The 24,905-nt window shown below is 43.7% G+C and overlaps 1 protein-coding gene across 6 annotated transcripts in view; it reads right to left on the reverse strand.

Moving 5' to 3' along the window:
* Window positions 1-23,755, reverse strand: part of NR1H3 (nuclear receptor subfamily 1 group H member 3) — a 34,082-nt gene extending 10,327 nt beyond the window's left edge. The window contains exons 1-3 of one of the 6 annotated variants that reach the window (XM_082226070.1): window positions 23,442-23,755; window positions 6,976-7,071; window positions 1,667-1,895 (exon numbers count right to left, since the gene is read on the reverse strand). In XM_082226070.1, coding sequence (XP_082082196.1) covers window positions 1,667-1,808 — 142 coding nt within the window. In that variant the 5' untranslated portion in view covers window positions 1,809-1,895; window positions 6,976-7,071; window positions 23,442-23,755. Of the gene's footprint in view, window positions 1-1,666; window positions 1,896-6,975; window positions 7,072-8,247; window positions 8,637-8,680; window positions 9,858-13,074; window positions 13,667-23,441 lie in introns of those variants that run through there. The other 5 variants (XM_082226071.1, XM_082226066.1, XM_082226069.1 and 2 more) reach the window with 5 other exon arrangements.
* Window positions 23,756-24,905: the final 1,150 nt, after the last annotated feature.

A 24,905-nucleotide genomic window follows, 5' to 3' on the forward strand; every position in this document is an offset into this window, starting at 1 on the left:
CCTCACAAGGCAAATTATAGCAGTCCTTCCTCGCATAAGGCTGAGCACAGAGAAATCTCAAACTCCACATCTCAGTCCAATAAAAGCACATAAGGACCTAGGCCGAAAGCAGGTGCAGATTCTTCCTCCTCTAGTTTAGCAAAGTCTTTCTCACACAGTTCTAGAGCGATGGGGTTACACTAATATTTCTCAGAGTCAATTCAAACAAGAAAACATAACAATTAAAAAATATGTGTAATACCTCCACGAACGTCCGCCTCGTCTAGCGTCCATTCCGGCGAACGTCTGCGGCAAACCCAGAAGTACCAGGACGGGTTACTTCCGGGTTTGCCGCTCGCGCATGCACAGATCCCATTCGCAAAACAAGGTACGACTGTATAAGCATGCAAACAAACCCTGTGACAAGTGTCTTGAACTTCCTCTTTCAGGAATAAGGACTTGCCAGAACCTGACAGCTAATGCCATACGGTCTTAAGGTTCTGAGGTCCCTGAGCTAAGTATGGAGTGTGAGGAAGGGCAAAATAGGTAGGAATTTTACACTAACTACACTTTACACTAAAAGGTTTGCTCTCCTAACATGGTTCAGAGTTTTTTCTGTGAGCCAGTCACCAGAGGGCAGCATTGTTCCTTCCTCCTTAGCTGAAGTCAGCTATAGCTTTTATGAATGGCTGAGAAATACAGTGGGTGGGATTCACCTAAGGAATCCTGTCAGCAGAAGCCTTGAGCAAGGACTTCTGCTTGCACAAAATATCCCCTGCCCTTCCTGTCCTGTCTGCCCCAAAACTGGCTGGGAATGGGGTAGGGAGAACCCCCAGACGAGTGTGTGAGGGAAGGAAGAAGAGGAGTTTGGATTTGATATCCCACTTTATCACTACCCTAAGGAGTCTCAAAGCGGCTAACATTCTCCTTTCCCTTCCTCCCCCACAACAAACACTCTGTGAGGTGCGTAAGGCTAAGAGACTTCAGAGAAGTGTGACTAGCCCAAGGTACAGATGCAGGTGGAGGAGCGGAGACACGAACCTGGTTCACCAGATTACAAGTCCACCGCTCTTAACCACTACAGCACACTGGCTCCAGACAAGGAGACAAGGGCTTGTTCCATCTAGGAAGCTGAAATGTTTGTGCAGAAGAAACGCTCGTAATAGAGTAGCATTGAATTCTACCCATTGCTTCCTATGCTGCACACATTTTGTTGCTGTTGTTCCTCTGGGCAAACAGTTAATGCAGGCTTTTGAAACAACAAAAAAGAAGTAAATGGGGAACGAGCATATCTCCAGCTTCTCTCTCTTTCTGCCTCCCACAGTTCCCCCATCACTTTCTCAAATCTAGACGCAAAGAGTGTATTTACTCAAGTGTAGGCCCTATTCACGGCTAAACTTTTTTCTCCATCCTTTTTTTAAAATTATTATTATCCATCATTTACTTCCTGCAGGGAGTTGTGCACTTAAAACAAAAATTGCGAGGAAGCATTTAAAGAAATGACACACACACACACACACACACACACACACACACACACACACACTTTCAATCTGAGGTGGTACAGTGCAGATTAATTCCACTACTTCTGTCTGTCACCCTGTTTGGTGTAATATATAAATTTCAAAGCCTAAACTCTGCTCAAAGCATTTGCACTGAGTGGCTGAAACAAGGGTCTGGGTCTCACCTATGTGCTCAGGTGGGATCTCTGAGCCATGGAAAAGTGCAAACCCTTTTTCCTCCATGCCAAAAGCACATGCCTTCTTCCCATGATTCTGTGCCACGAGCTGTGTAGGACCCATGATGGTTGCCCTTGTGGGGCTCCTCATGTCCTTCTTGTCTCTAAAGCATGATTAAGGCGAAGCTTAAGACATTTGAATCCAGTGTTACAATATCCTCACAAAATGGAGAAGGCCCTGGAGGAAAGTGGAAGCAGAAGAAAAGAAAAACACAATTACCAGAGATACCAGCCAGACGTTTTTACACTGTTCCTGTGCAACAGTACCAGCCAAGGCTGCCACCCACTCTAATAGCTGTTCCTTCACAACTGCCATCTCCCCGCTTTCAAATAGGAGGCATCTAATTTAAAAAGTGATTTGCCTCCTTTGACATCTGATTTCTCAAACTACTTTTTTGTTCTGTTCAGTTTGATTATTTTACATATTATTGAGTGGCATAATTTATATTCCACTTTCCCCTGGAAATATAGCACTCAAGGCAGCTAACAATAAATTCTCTTTAAAAAAACAACAACAATACTAGAACGATAATAAACTGGTCAGAATGAAAAAAGACACTTAAACAGGTGATTAAAACAGTGTAAATCAATGCTGCTAACAAAAAGACCATCCAAGGAGGGCAAATTTAACCAGACGGTATAAAGTGAAAAAGCAAAGGGGACAGGCAAGCTTCCAGTGTATGACAGTTTCATTTTCATGGAGGCTTCTGAAACAGCAAGTAAGGTGAATAACTGAAGAACGGAGTTTGTTAGACAAAGATTGCAAGATATCTTATCTCCCTGAAAATAATTAAAATAAGCCTTGATCGGCACAGGATGTTAAATAAAATCATTGTTTCGAGTCCAGTTCTGTCCAGTGAAGCAAACTGGCCTTCTGGTCATTAACTGAGTCTCAAGAGGCACTGACCCCTGTGTGCTTGCTGCAGAGCTCCAATGTGAAAAGTTTTTTGTGGATCATTTAACCAAAATGTCCCTATTTTAAAGAAAAGCCTCCCAGATTGTAAAAAAATATATTATTATTATTATTACAGTCAAACCTTGAAACTCAAGCGGCTCTGTTGCCGAATGTTTCAGTTCCCGAACTCCGAAAACCTGGAAGTGGGTGTTCCAGTTTTCGAACGTTCCTTGGAACTCGAACGTCCGACACGGCTTCCACTTGAGTGTAAGCTCTTGCAACCAATTGGAAGCCGTGCCTCGGAACTCAAATATTTTGGAACTTGAATGGTCTTCCAGAATGGATTACTTTCAAGTTCCGAGGTTTGACTGTATTATATTCAGTGCTATTTTTCTAGAAAAAGAGATGCCGGGACCCACCATGAATTTCCCCCTTGTTCTCTTAGAATTCCAGCTGAAAAAAAGCCCTCATTATATTTATTTGTATTCCTACACAAATTAAAACATAGGGGGGAAATCCAAAAAGCTAAAAACATATAAAAGATAATGGTTTAACAGTCATTAAACTCTAATAGAATTAAAACAATGTTAATAAAACAAATCTATTAAAATACAGATAATAAAACCAGGATGGCACTATTAAAGCCCTTCCCTTTTAAAACAGTCAGTTCCCAAAGTCCTGTTGGAATAAAATATAGATACTAGATATATTAAAATAGGGAAAGATTTTAATTTCTGCACCTAAAAATCTGAACCACATAATTTGGTCTTCTGCTGGCATCAGCACAGAAATTAAGCAACTTTGGGGCAAACTAGTATGTTCCAGTAAACACGGAGGAGGGCCAGACATCTGGAGCCAAAGAGAAGGGCAAAGACGCTTGCCTAGGGAGATTTCAAAACTGACATGTCATCAATCAACCAAGAAGGCCAAGTCAAACAGTCAAAGAGAAATTCACTGCTAAATTGTCATTTTAACCCACAAGGGCAGTTTTTGGCACCATGAGGGCTTCAAGTCCTTGACTGACTTGGGAAAGATGTAAAAAGTCTCTGAGGCTGTAGATAGTCCACTGCATTTTCACAGCCCCGAACACAGGTTGAAAGAGGGATTCTTGCCCAAATGATGTGGTTAGCCTGGCTTATGGCAGCAGACCTGACATTTCTGACCTCCATTTTAAAAGTGTCCAAATTCCATTTTGAGTGCTAATAAATCTCATTTGGTTTATTTCCCTGTCTGTAAGCCAGTCCAGGGGACACGGGTGGCGCTGTGGGTAAAACCTCAGCGCCCAGGGCTTGCCGATCGCAAGTGAGATGTGTGCACAACCCTAGAATCGGACACGACTGGCCCGTATGGGCAGGGGTACCTTTACTTTAAGCCATTCCAGTCTGATTCACTTTCCTGCCTAGTTCATAGCTGCTCAATCAACCTCAAATGCCTGTCAATACTGTACTTTGGAGAGCAATGGCCAAATGACTTCCTCTGTGAGAGGTAAATTAAAATTCTTCCCTTTGGGGTCCCTTCTGCTGATGTAAACACCTGAGAGGACTTGGACTTGGAAGGTTTTAATAATGTATTTGGATGGCATGCATATCTATGGTATGATAAGGTTAAAGCGCACAAAGCTTTCAAAAATCATACCGTTAGGAAAGCATTATACAATGTCTGGATCAGATATAAAGATTTGTTGGAAAATAAAACCCCAAGGTGGTTGTCGCCAATGGAGGCTAAAGCTGTGGAAAAACTCAACATGGAGGCTAAATGGCCAAGATATTGGGAAATTTTGGAACAAGAGGGTGATAAATTGAAATTACAGAGTTATGAGAAATTGAAGGCTAAAGTACGAGACTGGCTCCACTATTATCAAATAATGGAGGTTTATAAACAAGACAGGAAAATTGGCTTCCAGGTGGAGAAATCAAAATTAGAAACAGAACTGTTAGAACCCAATGCTAAGAATTTGTTAAGAATGTATAACTTGTTGCTGAAATGGAATACACAAGATGAAACAGTTAAATCAGCTATGATTAAGTGGGCACAGGACATTGGTCATAACATCATGTTTGCTGACTGGGAACAGTTGTGGACCACCGGTTTGAAATTTACGGCATGTAATGCCTTAAAGGAAAATATTATGAAAATGATCTATAGGTGGTACATGACCCCAGTCAAGCTAGCAAAAATCTACCATTTGCCTGACAATAAGTGTTGGAAATGTAAAGAAATTGAAGGTACTGTACTTTCTATCACCTTTGGTGGACGTGCCCGAAGATTAAGGTTTTCTGGGAAATGATATATAATGAAATGAAAAAGGTACTTAAATGTACTTTCCCTAAGAAACCAGAGGCCTTTCTCTTGGGCATTGTCGGCCAATTGGTGTCAAAGAAAGACAGAACTTTTTTTATGTACGCTACCACAGCAGCAAGAGTACTCATCGCAAAGCATTGGAAGACTCAAGATCTACCCACTCTGGAAGAATGGCAGATGAAGGTGATAGACTATATGGGACTGGTTGAAATGACCGGCAGAATCCGTGACCAGGGGAAAGAGACGGCGGATGAAGATTGGAAAAAATTCAAAATTTATCTTAAGAAGTATTGTAAAATTAATGAATGCTGAAATGTTGAGGTTTTAGAAAAAAAGGGGATTACAGCCGTAAAAGATTAAGTAAAAGAAAAGAATAAGGGGAAAATTTGATAAAACCAAGGGCTAGGATTTGCTGAAACAAATTTGGAAATTGGGATGTAGAAAGGGGAGGTATGGGGAAGTCGGTGAAGTAAGGTTTAAGAAAAAAGGGTATGAAATTATACATGTTTGTTTGTGTGCTTGTTTGTTTGTATTGTGTATTGTTTGTGTTTATAAAAACTGTGAAAAACCAATAAAAATTTTATAAAAAATAAACACCTGAGATTATCTGCACAATTCTTTATGTCTGAAGAGGTGACTAAGAAGCAGCTGCAGCCTTCTTAAAGGATACACTGGGTCTGCGATTGGACTAACCTAGAATGCCTTTTTGCTGCCGCAGAGAAAACTGTGTACAATTCCAAGGAACAGTGCTTTTTTAAAGGAGGCACTCAAGTGTATGCAGTACCGGCACCTCTTTTTTCGTTGTTAAAAAGTGTGACACTTACTGTAACAACTTCTTTTTTTAAAAAAAAAAAGATATTTATTGAAAGTTTTTAAAATATAGCAAAAAATGAAAACTAAATATACAAAATAAAAAACAATTAAAAACACACATTAGTTTTCAATAACATAACTTCCGTACACTTATTTCCTCAGACCTCCTCACACCTCCCCTCCCTGTATTCCAATTCAGTTTGTTAGTTCAGCAAATTCTTACCATTAAACTTTTACCTATTTGTAAATCTTTTTTTTCATGTCTCCTAAAGCATTACAGCTGGAAACCACTTAGTTTCTCTCCAACATCCTTCTAACATTCATTAATTTTACAATATTGCTTTAAATAGTCTTTAAATTTCTTCCAGTCTTCTTTCACTGACTCTTCTCCCTGGTCTCGGATTCTGCCAGTCATTTCAGCCAATTCCATGTAGTCGATCACCTTCATCTGCCATTCTTCCAGAGTGGGTAGATCTTGTGTCTTCCAATACTTAGCGATGAGTATTCTTGCTGCTGTAGTAGCATACATAAAGAAAGTTCTGTCCCTCTTTGGCACCAATTGGCCGACAATGCCCAGGAGAAAGGCCTCTGGTTTCTTCAGGAAGGTATACTTAAATACCTTTTTCAGTTCATTATATATCATTTCCCAGAAAGCCTTAATCTTTGGGCATGTCCACCAAAGGTGAAAGAATGTACCTTCAATTTCTTTACATTTCCAACATTTATTATCGGGCAAATGATAGATTTTTGCAAGCTTGACTGGGGTCATGTACCACCTGTATATCATTTTCATAATATTCTCTCTTAGGGCATTACATGCCGTAAACTTCATACCTGTGGTCCATAACTGTTCCCAGTCAGCAAACATAATATTATGTCCAACATCCTGTGCCCATTTAATCATGACAGATTTTACCGTTTCATCCTGAGTATTCCATTTCAACAGCAAGTTATACATTCTTGACAAGTTCTTAGTTTTAGGTTCTAACAGTTCTGTTTCTAATTTTGACTTTTCCACCTGGAAGCCAATTTTCTTATCTAAGTTATATGTCTCCATTATCTGATAATAATGAAGCCAATCTCTCACTTTGTTTTTTAATTTTTCAAAACTCTGCAATTTCAGTTTGTCTCCTTCTTGTTCCAAAATTCCACACTTACTGTAACAACTTCATGGTGAGTACTGGCACCTAGAAAAAAGCACTGGGTACAGCACTGAAATATTTTGCAAAATGCTGCATTCTCACTTTACCTTTGTGGATCCACAAGCAGTTGCAGTTTGTTCGTGCGTATCTAGGGTTGCCAGCCCCAAATTTCCAAAATCTGGAGTGTTCTGCAGCTGTCGTATCTGAAACAAGAGGTATTTGTTATTTCAATTGGAAGGCACTGTTGTAAAATAAGGGGGGAAAATCAAGTTTTATTTAGCACCCCACTTCCCCTGTGTTCCATGCACTTGTAGCATGACACTTCTTCAGCGCAGAGATGTGTGGCATGATGCTGGCAGATCTAATGTGCAGATTGACAGTGAGGCTGTGATGGGCAATTGACAAATGCAAAACCTGCACAATGTTCTTGCTGGTTCAGAAACAGAGTACACAGAAAATCCAGCTCACAGAGATGAGAAGACAATGCAAAAATAATAATAAATTGCTATATTGCTGGAGCAGCTTTGCTTAGCCTGGTGGCCTTCAGATGTTTTGGACTATAACTCCCATCAGTCCTGGTCAGCACAGTCATGGAGGTTGGGGCTGATGGGAATTGTAGTCCAAAATGCCTGGAGGGTACCAGCTTGTGTAAGGTTGTTCTTGAATTATAGGATCCATATTACAGACCCTTTTCATATTTTTATCTGTAAAACAATGACCAGAGTTAGACTAGACTAACATACACTGAAAATGAAAATATACATTTAATTTTAAAATTTAAAGCATTCAGAACAGAGACCAATGCCTAACTAAAATGTTTTACTGTTTACTTTGCCTGAAATCTGCAATTCTCAGAGTCAAATCAAATGAACAGTAAGGATTTGTTTTGCATTTTTAGGCTGGCCACTAAAGGGTTTAAAATCAGCACATCTGGATATAGAACAGCCCTTAAGTATGATTCTTTTATTCTAAATTATCAATAACTTTGTCAACAACAACAGCATACACCCTATTGTAGGGGTCAAAAAGCTTGCAGAAGATTCAAACCATTTTCATCTCATCAATATCAATCTGCCTAACAAGGGCAAATCAGGATCTCTCAAGTCTCTCACTTGGGCGCAGATCTCAGATGGCAGCAGAGTTGGCTCATCCTACAGGAGAATTGCCAGGTCCTACCAAGAGAGGCAACCTGTCACACTGAGAACAATAGAATAAGAACACTAATGCTCCCCACCCTGCTGTTGAGAATTCCACCAGCTTTTTGCTAAAAAATATTATTGGAATCCAGTTAAAAGATGTAAAGCTCAGTGTACATTTGCAGCAATCAGATTTAATTTAATTACATTTACTGCAGTTCAGTAATGTTGCATTAAGAGTACCTGTAAACTGGAAAGTTGGTGACCACTGTCTTGCCAAGTTGTTGACAGTGCCAGCCCCAGAGGCAAAATGTACAGAATGTTATGAAGCCTTCCTCTCCAAAGTGCAACTAGAATGAACAGCAAAGCCCCATGGGGAAGTAAATGTAGGTGAAAGGCTGAGGGAAGCATATATCCCTTAGTCTGTGGTCACATTCGTGTCTCAGATCAGGCGCCAAGTACTTCCAAGTTATGTTGGCACCAGCCCCAACCCCGCCTAGAAACAGCGGAACAACTCAGAGAGCAAAAGTCCTAAGTACAGCAAATTTTGTCGCTTCAGGAACATGGTGCTACCAAACAACCCAAGATGTTTCATCCTGTGGCCACCATCCACACCCCAGCCACAAAATGACTCCCCTTCCCTTCAGAGTAAAGGTTATGTTCGCGAGTAGCTAACCTGTGGCTCCTCAAATGTTGCTGGACTACAGATCCCATCATGCTTGACCACGGTCCCTGCTAGCTGGGGGTGAACAGAGTTGGCTCTATTCCTTCATTATTCCATTTCAGTACGGGCTTGGGATTTGTTCTCATAGCCAATTCTCTCAAAGGCCAAATGACAAATAACGAGCAGCTGTATATAATCTCCCCTCTGATGTTTTGTGTTAACTGAAAGAGTATAGGAGACTACAGTCTTGAGCAGAGCATCAGCTTTGTTTGTTGTGTTGTGTTTATTGTTTATGACTACTGTTTGCAGTTATGTAATTTTTTATATCTTGTTAAGCCGCCTTGAGCATGGTTTTAACTTTGGAAAGGTGGCATACAAATAAAATGATTGATGATTGATTGGTTGATAAGCTGTTCATTCCCTTTGGGCTGTTCCCCATGCCATAAATTTGCCTCCCAGCTGCTTTTCATCACACAGGTGGAAAAGAACAGGCCCCCATTTGTTCCCCACCCCCATAAGGAGAAAAACAGCTTATATCCTGACTGGGGAAAAAATAGCACAAAGGAGAAAAGTTAATAGCTCCCATGTCTCTTTTTTCTGTGCAGGACAGTCTCCCACCCGTCCTTCGTTTTTAAAAGCTGCTTTTCAACTTTAGATAAAACTCTCAGGGAGAAAAGTAAAATGCAATGGAGTTTGTGCAATTTGGCCCTGGTTTTTGGCCCTAGATCCCCATAGAAAAGCTCCCCACAGGCTAGTCTTGTCTCCGCCAGCATTCCTTTGCCTGCCCTTCATTCCTCTGCTCCCGCTGGTCTAAGAATCTCTTGCACTGATGGAAGCAATCCTAACAGGACTGTAAGACAGGCCTGGCCAAAGGCATTTTGAGGCCTAATGCAAAGAACAAGATGGCTTCCCCCTCCTCTCTGTGTACCAAAGCCAACTGAATTTACTGCTTATTTCAACACTGCCAATGAGACAATGGTCCTCCACTGCAACTGAGGGCATGATATGGCCTTCAAACCGGTTTTGGATGATATACAGTGGTACCTTGGGTTAAGTACTTAATTCATTCCGGAGGTCCGTTCTTATCCTGAAACTGTTCTTAACCTGAAGCACCACTTTAGCTAATGGGGCCTCCTACTGCTGCCGCGCCGCCGGAGCACGATTTCTGTTCTCATCCTGAAGCAAAGTTCTTAACCCGAGGTAATATTTCTGGGTTAGCGGAGTCTGTAACTGAAGAGTATGTAACCTGAAGCGTATGTAACCCAAGGTACCACTGTATTGATATATTGGCCAGCCACAGTAATTACTGAAGTGCTACTAGCAGAGGTGAATGCTAATGGAGGGAAATATGAGGTTAAGGATGCATAACAGAAGACATAGTCACGAACATTTTCTGGTACGTAACAGGCTGGTGCCACCATGACATTTTGCTCTGGACAATTTCTCTTATTTTTATGCCACCCAGCAAAATTTTTCACAAGCTTCCTAAAAGACTTCCTCACTTCGTTTTGAGGATCTACCATAAGGAAACTAAATGTTCTCACACGGCTCTCTCTCAATTTGTTCCTCTTGATCTCTTCCCCCAGTACCCTTTTTTTCTCAAAGCTTTTTTGGAACTGTTCTAATCCACCACCCTCGAACTATTCAGAAGCAGCAATGTACTACTTTTAAATATTTGTGACCCAAACTTGGGGTGGTAGAATACTGGGGAGAGAAGTTAACTCTGGAGACACTATGATTCTATGAATCTCCCAAACATCCTCTATATAGCATGCAAAGCTGGAACGGAGGCTGTCTCTGAATCCCTAGCTTGAAAGAGTTCCCCATCCCAGACTCAGGACAAATTTTAAAAAGTCTTTAACAAGTATTCTGTAGAAAAAGATTCTGGCCCCATTAAAACCATAGTGCATTCCATGCAGGAACTCTTTTTCACGTGTTGCACTATTAATTGCCTCAATTGTTCATCTCTCAAAACTTACAGTTTTGCTTCATTTCTAATTCAAAATTCAGCAACATATTACTATTATTATCACGCACACAAACATTATATGTGCGCGCGCGCGCGCACACACACACATATATATAATATAACTTTTACCAAATTTTCTGTTTTACAATTTAAAATACTCTTTTAAACATCCTTAAAATATCAATTACTTCCCTTCTTCTCTTTCCATGGTTCATTTTGCATATCTTAAATCCCTGCATATTTTACATAAACCAAACCATTCAGTATTCCATTACATCCATCAAAACTTATTTACACTGTTGAATTTATCTTAGTGCTAAATGCTACCAACGTTTCCAAGGGTACACAATTCCCCCCCCCCATATATTCAATAGATATTTTTCAATCTTCTCTAAACATATGTTCTTCTTGTTCTCTTATTCTGTATGTTAGATCTGGAAGCTGCGCATATTCCGTCAGCTTAAGTTGCCATTCTTCTTTAGTTGAGACCTCGCTCGTTTTCCATTTTGGGGCCTACAAAATACGGGCCGCGGTAGTGGCATACATCAATAACCTCTTTTTTTTGACACCTGGGAATTTCAGTGTGAATTATCCCCAACAGAAACGATTCTGGGTTTTTGGGGAAAGTACTTTAAAAAGTATTATTACACTTTTTAAAAGGCTGCTCCCACGCCACACGTTAGCCTTATTCACATTTTTAATTAAAAAAAATTTCCCCAAATATAGTCCTGCCCACCACATGGTCTGAGGGACGGTGGACCAGCCCACAGCTGAAAAAGGTTGCTGACCCCTGACCTAGACTAAGAGATGCAAAGCAAAATGGAACCATTTTAGTAGCTAACCCCTTGATAAAAGGGTTTCTACTTGAAACACACCAAGGTTTTAATAGAAACCAAATAATTTGCTGCAGAGCTGTCACTGGATAATTAAAGAAAGGAAGCTTCAAGGTTACAGATAATTTCAAGGGGGAAGTGGGAGTAAAGTTAGGAAGAACTGTACATGATTAACAACATTTTTGTTCATTTCCTAACAGATACAGTCAAACACTATGCATATTTACTCAGAAGGAAATTCCACTTAATTCAGTTGCGCTTACCCACAATTGAGAGTGCACAGGGTTGCAGCCTTAACAGTAATCTTTCTTTAAAAAGCTAGGAAGTCTTCTCTAGGAATAAATGAAAAACATACTTCCTAACACAGAGATGAGAACTAACAGCCAGATAACTACCAAATTCTATTCATTATATCCTGCTGCAGAAGGTTCTATTTGTGGCTTATTGCACAGCTAATTTTTCACTTACACATTGTACATGCAACTGAAATATTTGCATGTATTTTTTTTTTATTGCTAGTTTTAATAAAATGGGATTGTTTAGTTGAGATGTTTTTAAATGTTTCCCATTGAGTTTTATTGTTGTATTTTATGCAAGCAGCCTTGGGGCGATTTTTATTCTTGAAGAGAAGGAAGGAAGGAAGGAAGGAAGGAAGGAAGGAAGGAAGGAAGGAAGGAAGTTCTCCATTTACTCCTGCTTCCCCTTCCTATGTTGCTTCCTATGTTGAATTTTAAATTTTAAGTTCTGTGGGGCAAGGATCTTTCAGCTTGTACTTTGCAAACAGCTATGCAGATCTGAGGCCTATAAAAATAACAGCAGCAGCCAAGTTGCTAGCTAATTTTCATCAGGAAAAAAAGACTGAAGCAAATGTCAGTGCCATTCTTTCAGTTGTTTCACAGAACACAAAAGTCAACTTTCTCCTGGCTGAACATGACAGGAGATTCACAGGAGCTGAAAGACACCTTTTGTCTGAAAACACTTGTCCCCCAAGAGTAAAAGCAATCCTCATCCCACACCTTCCAGTAAAAGGAGATAAGCCCATTTTACAGCAGTAATCCAGAACCATCATTTTGTTCTTTTCACCTCAGCCTTAAACAAAAACCTGCTGCTTGTGACTCTTTGAATCAATGGGTCACCTCCTCTTCTGCCCCTCACTGAATAGGTGTTCCGGGCAGAAACTCAAAGGAGCTAAAAGAGAGGTGAAAATTGGTAATTTTATAGTAGATAGATGCTACATATATACTACTACACCTTCAAAGCACATTCATATCACATTTCCCCCCTCAAAGAATTCTGGGAACAGGAGTTTACCTCTCACAGAGCTCCATGTCCCAGCAACCCTTAACAAACTACAGTACCCAGAATTTTCTGAGGAGGGAAATGTGTTTCGCAGGTGCTTTAAAGGTACTGTGTGTACACAGTCACAAGCAGATCCTAGAACGGACAGTATTTCCTCCCCTCTCTGCCTGCAGGATTTACTTAGTCCTCCAATGGACAGAAAGAGAGGGAAAAGAAGGGACTGTTCTTACATAATCTTTCTGGCTGTTTCTCAGACAAGAGTTCCCTGAATCACAGCCAGTGCTGCTGGTGGATGGCTTACTTGCCTGCAGAGGCAAGGTGAGGCAACTGCCTCAGGCGGCAGGATCCATGGGAGCGACAGATCCCGATGCAGATATTTCTTCGCTGCTTGTTCCTGATATAGATCTTCATTCACTGCTTCTTCCTTGGCAGGGAGGTGGGAGCTATTTTGTGATCCACCTCAGGAGCCAAAATGTGGCACAACCACAACTGCCGGCACGTGAGCTTGACTGCCTCTTATTTTGTTGCACAGGCTCCAACTGTAAGCTCGTCTGAGGGCAAGATACTGGCTTCATCACCCAACTTCAGTCAACATTGTTATTCCTGACCTAAAGGGGGTTCTAAGTGCTTTTAATGAATGTAAGACAGGGTCACATGCAGCAGCAGAAGTGTCTTCCTGCGGTGTCACAAGGGTCAGGAACAGCTGCACCTGTCAACAAAACTCTTCCTGCTCCACAACTACCAGAGATCCCTGGGAGGCCAGACATCCACAATATTTAGCTGGCCAGACCCTTTAGACCTTCTTCCTGACACTGCAGGACCCCTATGTCCCCTCTCCAAATTGCTTTCCCTCCATCTCTATGTGTCCTCCAAGCCTTCTGCTTCCACTGCCCTTAATACAGTGGTGCCTCGCAAGACGAAAATAATCCGTTCCACGAGTCTCTTCGTCTAGCGGTTTTTTCGTCTTGCGAAGCAACCCTATTAGCGGATTAGCGCTATTAGCGGTTTAGCGGCTACTAAAGGCTTAGCGGGTAAAAGGCTATTAGCGGCTTAGCGGCTTAGAAAAAGGGGGGAGCGAAAAAAATCGCAAGACTCGCAAGACGTTTTCGTCTTGCGAAGCAAGCCCATAGGGAAATTCGTCTTGCGAAGCGTATCGAAAAACGGAAAACCCTTTCGTCTAGTGGGTTTTTCGTCTTGCGAGGCATTCGTCTTGCGGGGCACCACTGTACTCCAAAACCCCATACACCAGGGGCTGGGAACCTTCTTCAACCCCAGAACCACACTCCCTTGTGGGAAACCTTCCTGGGGCCACATGGCAGTATTGGGTGGGGCCACAGGCAAAAGAGGGTGGAGCAACTGGGGTAAATCTTACCTCTGTACAGAAAGCTAGTTTCTGAGAACACTAAGACGCACATCTCTCTATCCTCCATCCAGGCAAGGAAGTGATATTATCAGGCTTCAAGGACACATTCCCACCAGGCAAAAACATTTAAGGAGAGCTAAAAGCAGGGCCAGTAACCGGCATGTTCTAGGAGAGGAGAGTTGCAGGAGAGCAAGGACCAGACAGGGAGACTTGGAGGGTCACATGTGCCCTCTGGGGTTGAGGTTCCCCACCCTTGCTAAATACCACTTCCACTCAACTCTTGGGCCCTTTTATGTTATTTTCTTGCTGGGTTTAGGGGAATACACTCTAGAAAACTGCCATAGCCTGGGCAGATTGCTTCTGGCTGGCTGGTCTCCAAGACTTGGATGCACCCATGACAGAAGAATGAATTTTAGGATGGACATTTTGTAACTTACATTCCCCCCCCCCCCCAGTGTTTGTTTTCATTTCTACACATTTTATCTTGTTAAATCATTTTTGAGACCTTTGCTTTTATAAAGTGACCAATGGGTATAATAAATTATAACAACAATAATAACATTTCTGCATGCATGCATGTCACAGCTCCAGCGACAACTTGCAGAAAAGGGTTGTGGCACAGTGGTGCATGGATCAGCCCCAGTCACAGGCTTGGAGGCCTCTTCCTGCGTCTCCTGGCACAGTCTGGCAGGGGCTACTGGCAGGAGAAGGTGTTGTAGCTCAGCCACTTCAATCAACTATAATACAAAGCACAAGGACTTTTAGAGCTTGAAGCACAGGACAGGAAAGTAGTACAATGTACGGCTCTCTGTTTCTAGAAGATATACCTGTGAGCAGCTATTAATCATAGCTAACTCCAGCTTCCATATTCAAGGACAGCATACCTCTGAATATTAGACACGGGGATAAAAGATCTAAATAGGAATGCTGTCTTAATGTCTTGCTTGTGAGTTTTCCAGAGGCAGTTAACTGGTCTCTGTCAAAAAGAAAATGCTGGACCATATGGGTCTCTGGTTTAACCCAGCAAGACTCTTTTAACAGCTTCCAAAAGGAAGGAGGAGAAAAGGCTTGCCATAAAGACACCGTTTAAAAGCAGGGAAGTATAAGCTTAAATCAGGGGAAATCAGCTGCTTCAGAAAAAGTACTTCAATAAATTAACAAATGAGGATGTTGCTATTTTTATAAAAGCTCACCAGTTTAGTGTTTGTTTCAGTTTCAGAAATATCTTAAAATTAAGAGCCTTATGAAACATAACCACAACTGCAACTCTGGAAATTTAAGAATATCTTATTGTCAAATTAGTTGTGTAACTTAAGTGTCTTCTGCAGACTGTTTCCATTTCCCTTTCTCTGCTCCACCCTTTACTCCCACAATTAGAATACAAGGGACGCCTCTCCCACTCCAAAACCATGAAAGACAAAGTCACAAAAGCTCACACAGATGCATGTTTCCCTTCATCTGGTTGACAAAGCTCATTCGCTGCTTAGATAGCTAAGGGGGCCCAGAGAGAGAAGAGAAGGGTCTTCACTTTTGAAAGTGAACTGTAGTAACCTTAGGTTCTTGGCTCAGCTCAGAGCCAGGTCTGACTCCACTATCAGCGCTGACCTTTGGACGGACAGCAGGAAATGCAATCATGACTTTGACAACTTTGTCAAGGGATTCAAACAGGAAAAATCACATTAGTGCTCTTCCCTTGAGAGAAAAGCAGGGGTGTGGGGTGGGACACCCAAGAATGGTCCCTACCTCCTCCCATCCTCCACAAAGCAGCTTGAGGCACGTTGACAAGGACAGCCAATAGTCGGGGAAATAATAAGTCAGAGAAAACGCCGGGCTGTGGAAAAACCTAGAAGCAAGCCTCAACGCTGATACATGTGAACTCAGCTGTTCTGCCATCAGTGCACTCTTGTACCATTTGCCCTGGGACAACCTGTAAATGTTAAAAACCTTCTGGATCAGAGCAAAGGCCTCAAAAGTCCTGCAGTCTGTTCTTGCAATGGCTAACCAGTTGGGGAAAAGCCCACAAGCAGGTGCAAAAGCTCTGATCCCGAGAGGTATATATTCAATCTGGTCCTGGAGCCAGTTTAAACCTCTCCACCAAGCCCAGCACAGGGGAAATCCAGCAAGTGCTGCGATGGAGAATTCACCCACCGCAGCCCTGGGCTGGCAAGAGAGGCTTAAACTCCTCCCTCAAGCCCAGCACAGTAACAGGGATGAGTGTGGGGTGAGTGTATCTGTGTGTGAGAGAAAGACTGCATGTGAGTGAGTGAGTGAGTTCTTCCTGTGTGGTGAGCTTATGTTCTGTATACATGGGGACATGCAAGAGCTTAAACAGGGTGGAGGGCAGTCTGGGTGGGTACAGGGCTGCTGCCCACAATATGCATATATAGGACTGGTGTGTGGGAGACCGGGTGTTTGCTACAATATGGTTCTGCTTGTATTTATTGGATCAGGGCCTACTTGCAATGAATTGAGTAGAGTGGATGATTAATGATGTTGTGCAGGTGTGGGGGACCTCCAGCTCACAGATTTGGACTGCCAGCATTCCCTTTTTGGCCTGTGAGGCCATTCCGGGCAAGCCATGGCTCTGAGCCAGTCGTATGTGACAACAGGTGTGGGGCAGGTAGCAGTGGGGTCTGGCCCAAAGGGGCTTTGCAGGCATTGTCAATTATGAGTGTCTCCAATCAGGTGGTTGTCGGGCACTTGGAAAGAACTGTGCAAAGGACTTTGCAAGCCCTAAGCTTGGCACTTGGGAAGTGCCGAGCATAGAGCTTACAAAGCACATTGCACACCATGTCCCACCCAGTTGATTGTTGGGTGTTTGGGAAGCACCACGCAAACCAGCCTTGCCCTAGATGCTTCCAGGTAGATTACTACAATACACTCTACATGGGGCTGCCCATTTGGTCTACTGACTGAACACTGAAGAGAGGGACATGGGAAGAAAACTAGCCAGGCTGCTGAATTCCATAAGAGAAGTTAGTGGAAGAGGCGGGGGCGAAGGAACAAAAATATGAGAATTTTAAAAGTTCCATATTAGGTATAAGGAGAATGATGGCTAGAAAGTGGGAGAAGCCCATCTGTGAGCCAGGGAATGTGCATAGTCCTTATTGCCAGTGGCACAAGGCCAAATGTGAAGACGAACTTTCTGCAGACTTTGCCCGGCCAAGTTGCGTTCCCTTCTCACAACATCTGACATCACAACAAACTGCCGGCTAGAAAACAGTCCCGCAAGTCAAGCTGAAGTGTCCTTGGCTCCAAGCCAGCCAGTGACAGGGCTGCACTCAAGGCACACCCACCAGACGAGAAACAAGAGCCTTGAATTTCTCCAGGGTGGCTTCAATTACTTGGAGCGTTGCTCTGCTTCTCCCAATGCCCTGCCCTTCCTGATGTCTCGTGTCTTATAAGGCTTTACCTACTTCATCCAGCAACTTGCCAAGGCAGCTTAAAACAACTTCTTTTATTTCCAAAGCTTCCGTAGGTGATCACCAGCTCTTGCTGTAAAACACTGTCTGTTGCATTGCAGCAGCCATAGAGATGGGGGACAAGTAGCCCTCCATATGTTGTTGGACTCTCATCAGTCCAACCAGCAGGCCCAATGGTCAGGTATAATGGGAGCTGTTGCCTCAAAACATCTGGAAAGCCACAGGTTGCTCATCTCTAGTATAATAAAATGGAAACATGGAAACTAAAATCAAATAACCACATTATTGTGTTGCTTTCACAAAAGATAGAAATATCATGTGCTAAGTTTTTCCTTTATGTCCTGCACGCCTCATAACACTGAAAGCCGCATGTGGATGAAGGAAACATGAGAATAATAAACAATGGAAGGATATACCATCCCCTTCCACTTAAACTGGATAATTAAGACTTAAGAAGTGTCAAGTGCATCTTACTAAGATGGGACTCCCCTTTGAAATCTAGACCTGTTTGTGTGATCTGTCTGCTATGTGGGCTCTAGCAGAATATATCCCCCCCCCGCTGTTACCCTCCCCTCCCCTCAAATGTCGTCCCCCTACACACACACACACACACACACACACACACATTTTGGAGGTAGGCTTAAGCCCTTGCCTCTGGACAAAGCCCTGAGTCATATGATTTATTTTTAAATACTACGTTTTTAAAATTGCAGAAACAAAGCTCACGGTGTTCTACATACTTTAATAAAATATAGACAGGATGTACAAATGGGGAACCTGCTAATTTGACAGTATCCAGGGATATGAAAGCCTGCATGTGTGGGGAGAAGTATTCTTCATTCTGAAGTGATCAGAAGCGTCTACCATGCGAGGAACAGCACACTTGAGTTGGCCGCTCATTCAAACATAAAAGAGAGATCCAGTGCTGGGAGGATCCAGCAGGGGAGGTTTCAAGGCCTAGCAAGAGTATCTCCTCTCTTCCACAAGGCATTACTTTAAATTTGGGAATGGGCCTTCCATATTAGTTATCTTGCTACAACTAGCAGCTTTTCCTATGGAGGATGGACACTGGGGTCCTCAGCTGACTGCTCCATGCCGTCTGGACCAAGGAATAGAAACACACACACACACACACACACACACACACACACACACAATTACTGGTCTGCCTAATTAGAATGGCTGCAATAGTCACACCAGTCTAAAGACAGGATTAAACATCATCATCATCATCATCATCATCATCATCATTTTATTATTTATACCCCTGTTCCACAGGGAGGGCCCCACTACCCAGAAGGCCCTGGAGGGCCTTCTTCCTCCATGAGAGCCTGGAGGTAGCAAAAAGGGATCCAAGAAAAGTGGAGGTGAGGGAGAAGGATGTGAACAAACTGGGGGCTGTACGTGTGGAGGATGAGTGTCACAGAACTGCTAGGCAATCAGAAAAGAAAATACCTGAATGAACCTTAAGATAGAAAGAAGAGTGGATTGAAATGGCATCCTGCTGTTGTTTAAGAATTACAAGACACATCTGCCCATTTCCAGCTGGAAAGGAGCAGTAATAACACCCAGGAGCTACAGGAAAGTTGGTGGAGAGGAAGGAAGACAACTCAAAATCACAGGAGGACCCAAAGACAAAAACAGAGTAGTCCTGTTTCCAGGCATTCCTAACCCTGTGGCTGCCTCTGTGCAGTAGGGATGGGAACCTGTGGCCTCCAGACTTTGTTGAACTACAATTCCCACCATCCCAGGGAATGCTGGCTGGGGCTGACAGGTGTTGAAGTTCAGCAGTAATTGCAGGATCACAGGTTCCCCATCCCTGCTGTATAGCAACATACTTTGCTAGGTAATAAAAAGATTCACAGGCCCCAACACATATTAATATATGTTGAATTGTATGTACAGATGCAAGTTAAGATGGTGGAGGCTGGAATGGCACTGTGCTTTGTAAGCCAAGGTATTAAAACAGTTTGAGAAGAAGGGCAGGAGATCTGGGGCCCAGTACAAAACACCCAGATTCGGGACCCTCAGGCCACCTCCTAAAGACATCTCTGATACAGAGTCAGCCACAGGGTTAGGAAAACCTGGAAGCAGGTTTTCAAGTCTAACTGCTGTGGGGTAGGACAACAATTTTCAATGAGGGCTTAGGGGAAGTACACAGGGGAAGGGTTAATTCTCCTGCCTCCAGCTGCAACCCTCACAAACCAAAAAATTCCCGCTGAGCAGCAATTGGGCTTAAAAAATAGCTTCCATTGGCACTAATGGAAACCCTTTTTAAAGTCTAATTACTGCACAGGTCAGATAGGGAAGCTCCCGTAGGCCATATCTGGCTTGCAGGCCAGCAGTTCTTACCCCTGTTGCATAAAGTACAGATTTGCCCAACACACGGATCTACTAAATGGAAGGGAGAACTAACTTAGGAAGGGCTGGATCAGACCAAAGGTCCATCAGGTCCAGGGTTCTAGCAGTGGTCAGCCTGATGCTTTTGAGAAGCAGACAAGTGTGGTATGAAAGCAAAATCCCTTTCCCGCTGTTTGTCACCAAACGAGGGTATTAAAAAAAATAGCCAGCTGAAACACAATCAAAATACAGGTTAAAGAAAGAGCTGGAGATAAAACAAAATGTCTGTTTAAATGAAAAGGGGGTTGCCTGCTGGTGGAAGGCCACTAACAAGATAAATAGATAAGTGACACTTCCTTGGTAAGGAGTTCCAAAGTCTGGTTACAGCCCCTGCGGAGGCTTTTCTCAAATTCCCATCAAATGCACGTCAGATAACCTAGTTTATGGGAGCAAACTAATTGCATACTGGAAAATTAGGTTTGCGCAACTAAAGTTGATTTAAAGTGCTCTGGTGTAACAAATCTACTTTAAGAACAACAACAACAGACTTTTGCAGTCAGTAAAATGAGGGGGAAATGCACTAAAAAAGTGTAGGATTAATGGGAAGACATTTAATCACTCTGCAAGCAACTCAAAATGAATGCCGGATGAATATTCATTGTCATAAAATCTTCTCACAAACAAATCAGAATGAATGCTCAATGAAGACCAGACATCGCCTAACATCAGTTTAAGTCTGGTGCAAGAAAATCAGGATGGATTGTGGGCACCACAATTTAAGAAGGCTACTAACAAGCTGAAACGTGTGCAGAGGGTGACCAAGATGATCAGATGTTTGGAAATCTAGCCTTATGAAGAACAGTTGAGGGAGCTGCGTATTTTTGGCCTGGAAAACCGGAGAGTGAGAGGAGATATGAGAGCCATCTACAAATATCTAAAGTGCAGTCACATGGAGCAAGCCTGTTTTCTCCTGCTCCAGATGATAGGACCCAAACCAGTGGCTTCAAGTTACAAGGAAGGAGGTGGTGGACTCTCCTTCAATGGAGGATTTAAAGCAGAGGTTGGATGGCCATCTGTCATGTATGATCTAGTTGAGATTCCTGCATTGTAGGGGGTTGGACTAGATTACCCTTGGGATCCCTTCCAACTATGTTAATCTTCCAATTCTATGTTACTCTGGGTGCTGAATAAACAGGTGGTTTTATGGAGCTCCAAGTGTCTGGGTTCATTCAGAGCACTGCTGCTTGTTCCACAGCTTGGTCAACTAGAGTCAGCTACCATAATGTACATGGAATTGATTTTGGTACACAGCACATGCCAAACAAAGGTTGGTCACCACTTAATGTAAGAAGAGAACCCTGCTGGATCAGACCAAAGGTCCAGAATACCCCACATCCCACAGTGGTCTACAAAATGTCTCTGGGTAACCCTGAAACAAGTTATTGTTATTTGCTTTTTTCCAGAAAAGTGAAACTCAAAGTGACTTACAAAAATGAGTAATAAAACATGGATTGAAAATAACCTAGAGTGGTGTGTGTGTGTGTGTGTGATCCAGGTGAATAACAATGTTTTTACCAGGCCCGTAAAAAGAGATAGTGATGGGGCTAGGCATACCTCCCTGAGGAAAGCATTCCATAAATGAGGAGCCACCACTGAAAAGTCCCATCCTCATGTTGCCACCTTTTTTACCTCCCACAGAAAAGAGCATGCAGGATCCAAATCGCTTCATGTGGGGAGAGGCAGTGCTTGAGGTATTGGGGTCCTGAGGCTATATAGGTCAAAACCAGCACTTTCACTTGATCACAGAAACTGATTGGTAGCCAATACAGTTTTGACAAGATTTTGCTCAGATTGTCTTCCCCTGGTGAGCAACTTGACCACTGAATTCTGCACCAGCTGCCATTTCTGAACTGTCTTCAAAGGCAGCCCCACATATAACTCATTGCAATAATCTAACCCAGAGGTTACCAGGGCACAGACAACAAACGTTAGGCTATGCCTGTCCAGTAGCCTTCCCCTACTGTTGCCCCCCACTGATATTCTAAGAAATACTGCCTCTGAAGATGAAAGTTCCTTTTAGCCATTATGGCTACTAGCCATTGTCCCCTATTTAAGCCTCTCAAATACAAAGACCAGGCCTCCAGCTAGCATCCACACATTGATAGCTGGTTAATATCTGCATCTTACAATCTTCCATATTTAACCTTGCGTCTCCGCTTAAATATTAATTTCTTCTCTGACATTTCTTGGTGAGTAAAGTGCAACACAATTCCAACTCCAGGGAGATAGACAGATAAGGCCACCTGCTGAGATCACGACTGAGCAAAGAGTTCACGGCTGGTTTCCCAGGCTGAAGCAGAAGCCGTGTGGTTCTATTTCCAGCCTTGCAAATGGTGGTGCAGGTTTTGGTGGGTCCTGGGCAAAACACCATCATCAATCATTTGTGTCCTCTTTTCCTGATGGGGCTTTTCACACCAACCTCCTAAAAACTCATATAGACAAGAAGCTGACCGCACAAAGGCATATCTCTTCAGGTCTTGTGAGCTCCCTAGTGAAAGGAGTGTCAAAGTTTTTAAATTGCAAATAGTGATGACTACTATATACTGTATAGGAAAATAGAAATCTGCCTGATGCTGAGACTGAACTACTGATCCATCTCAGTACTGTCAATATGCTGACTAGCAGCAACTCTCCAGGGTTTCAGAAAGCGAGTCTCTCCCAGCCCTATGCCAGGGCCTTCTGGATGCAAAGCAGCTGTTCTACCTGTGCACTATGGCCCTTCTACAATAAGACAAATGCACCTGCACACTGTATGCCAAGCCCCTTTCATTGACCGAAAGCCACAAGGGAACAGACATCTTCTTGCACATGTCATGTGATAAGATGTTGCTGAAGAAGTGTTTTCTCTCCAACACCCAGTGTTCACCCTTCTTTCTTTCCCACCTGGGCCTGAATGAGTGAAAATTTACTCAGAAGCCCCACTGTGTTAAAAAAAGGTTTACTCCCAAGTGAATGTCTTTCCAACTGCAGTGTAAATCGTATAGCAACTCAAAGGCATGTGTTTTGTACAGTCACTAGTGCCAGCGTTCCATCCATAAATGTCTTGGAAAGCGGAGAAATTACGCTCCTTTTAGCCAATCTCCCTCCCTTTTTTTAAATATACATCCAAAAATGGGGGATCCGAATGTGCGCATTCATTTCATTTATCTCTTTTAAGCCATTTTTTGAAAATGTTTCTTTCCGCAAATCGGACAAGTAAAGCAGTTCTTTACTTGTGCTTCCGTAACACTGCAATCAAACAGCAATCCGGGGAAAGAAAAGCACCAAGCGCCCTCTTTATCGCCACGCATCTAGACGCATGTGTGTACGCTGCCCGAGCGCCAACAGGTGGTTTGACGCCGGTAGCTCGAGTTTGGCGCCGCCACGAAGGGGAGCGCAGAGCGGCGGCGGCGGCCGAAGCCCCTCGGTGGGTGAAACTGCGCTCTCTCGAGCGGGCGCCACCAAACTCCCCGGTTGCCCAGGGCGATCGCGTAAAGAAAGAAGTTACCCGCGTCAGCAACAGCAGCTCCAGGCGCGCCGGCAGCCCCGGAAGGGGAGGCGACAGGGCAACCAGAAGCCCCCCTCTCGGGAGAAAGAGGGGCAGGTCGGGAGCAGGCAGCGAGCTCCGGCCCCCCAAGGAAGGCCCACGGCAACTGGGTGAGGGAGCGGTCAGACAGCGCCGAGCGCGCGAAGCTCAGCGGCGCGCTGCTGACTTCGGGCTGGCGAGAGCCGCTCCGCGCGAGTTGCAGTGATGTAACGTCAGCAAGAGCAGCGGCGGCAGCCTCCGAGTCACATGCCTGAACTTTCCCCAACTCCACCCCCTGGTGTTCCTTTCGCCCCCTCCGATTTCTACATCCTGGCGGCGTGGTGTGCATGAGAACCCAAAACACAAGGGAAGAAGCCCCTCCTTCCTTTGCACGCCGAATGCTTTGCTTGCGAGGATCATTTGTGCGTTCCACGTTTTTATACCGCCCTTCGTCAGAAACATACCGGGGCGGTGTACAGAAGATGTAACATAGGCATGATTATTTATGGACTTTTTTTTTAAGGGATCCTGCGCAACCCAAAGCCTTGCTACATTCCCCACAGGGTTTGCCTGTTAAAAAAAAGTATCACAATCTGAAATCGTTTGGAGCCTGTTTGAGACCGACACAGCACCCCTTGGCCCAAGCTTCGCTGGGAGGTCAGCGGACTATTCCACACCAATCCACTAGCCAACTAAGCCGGCGTGTTTACTGATAAAGGCAGCTGGCAGCCTTTGCTGTCAGTGACTGGAGGGCCCAGCAGACGAAATGCCACCCTGTACTTAAAGGAGTGGGGATATGGCTGCTCTCCAGATGCTGTTACCTGCAGCTCCTCTTCTCCACCATTGACCAAGCCGGCTGGGGCTGGTGGGAGATACAGTCCAACAACCTCTGGAAGGCTGCAGGTTTGCTGCTCAGTGCTCTTCCTCGACTGGCAATGTATAACAGGTTGCAAATAGCAGCGCACACAAAGCAAGCATAGGAACATAGAGAGCTGCCTTATTCTGAGTCGGAACATTGGGAGCCCTTAGCCAGGGCCAGCCCACCCATGAGGCAAGGTAAGGCAACCGCCTCAGGTCTACAGGGATGACAGATCCTGCCTCCTAGGAATTCATGTGGCCCTTCAGATACTGTTGTCCTCCAACTCCCATCAGCCCCAGCCAGCATGTCCAATGGTCAGGATGATGGGAGTTGTAGTCTAGCAACACATGGAGGGCCACAGATTCCCTATCCCTGCATTAAACCACACTGTCGCTTATTTTAAATCACTTGATCTAAAACACCAAGGGGTGAGTGTGAGTGTGAAGAAATTCCCCCATGCTCTCCCTAAATGGCAACTCCCTGGAGAAGTATAGGAACGCAGGCAGAAAGATGTCCAAAGATGCTTCTGACCAGCCATTTGCCCCAAAGCAGGATTCTCTAAATGTCACCTTCCACCTCTGCAGACT

Source organism: Podarcis vaucheri, assembly GCF_965113315.1.
Source record: "Podarcis vaucheri genome assembly, chromosome: 1".
In the NCBI taxonomy this organism is placed as follows: Eukaryota; Metazoa; Chordata; class Lepidosauria; order Squamata; family Lacertidae; genus Podarcis; species Podarcis vaucheri.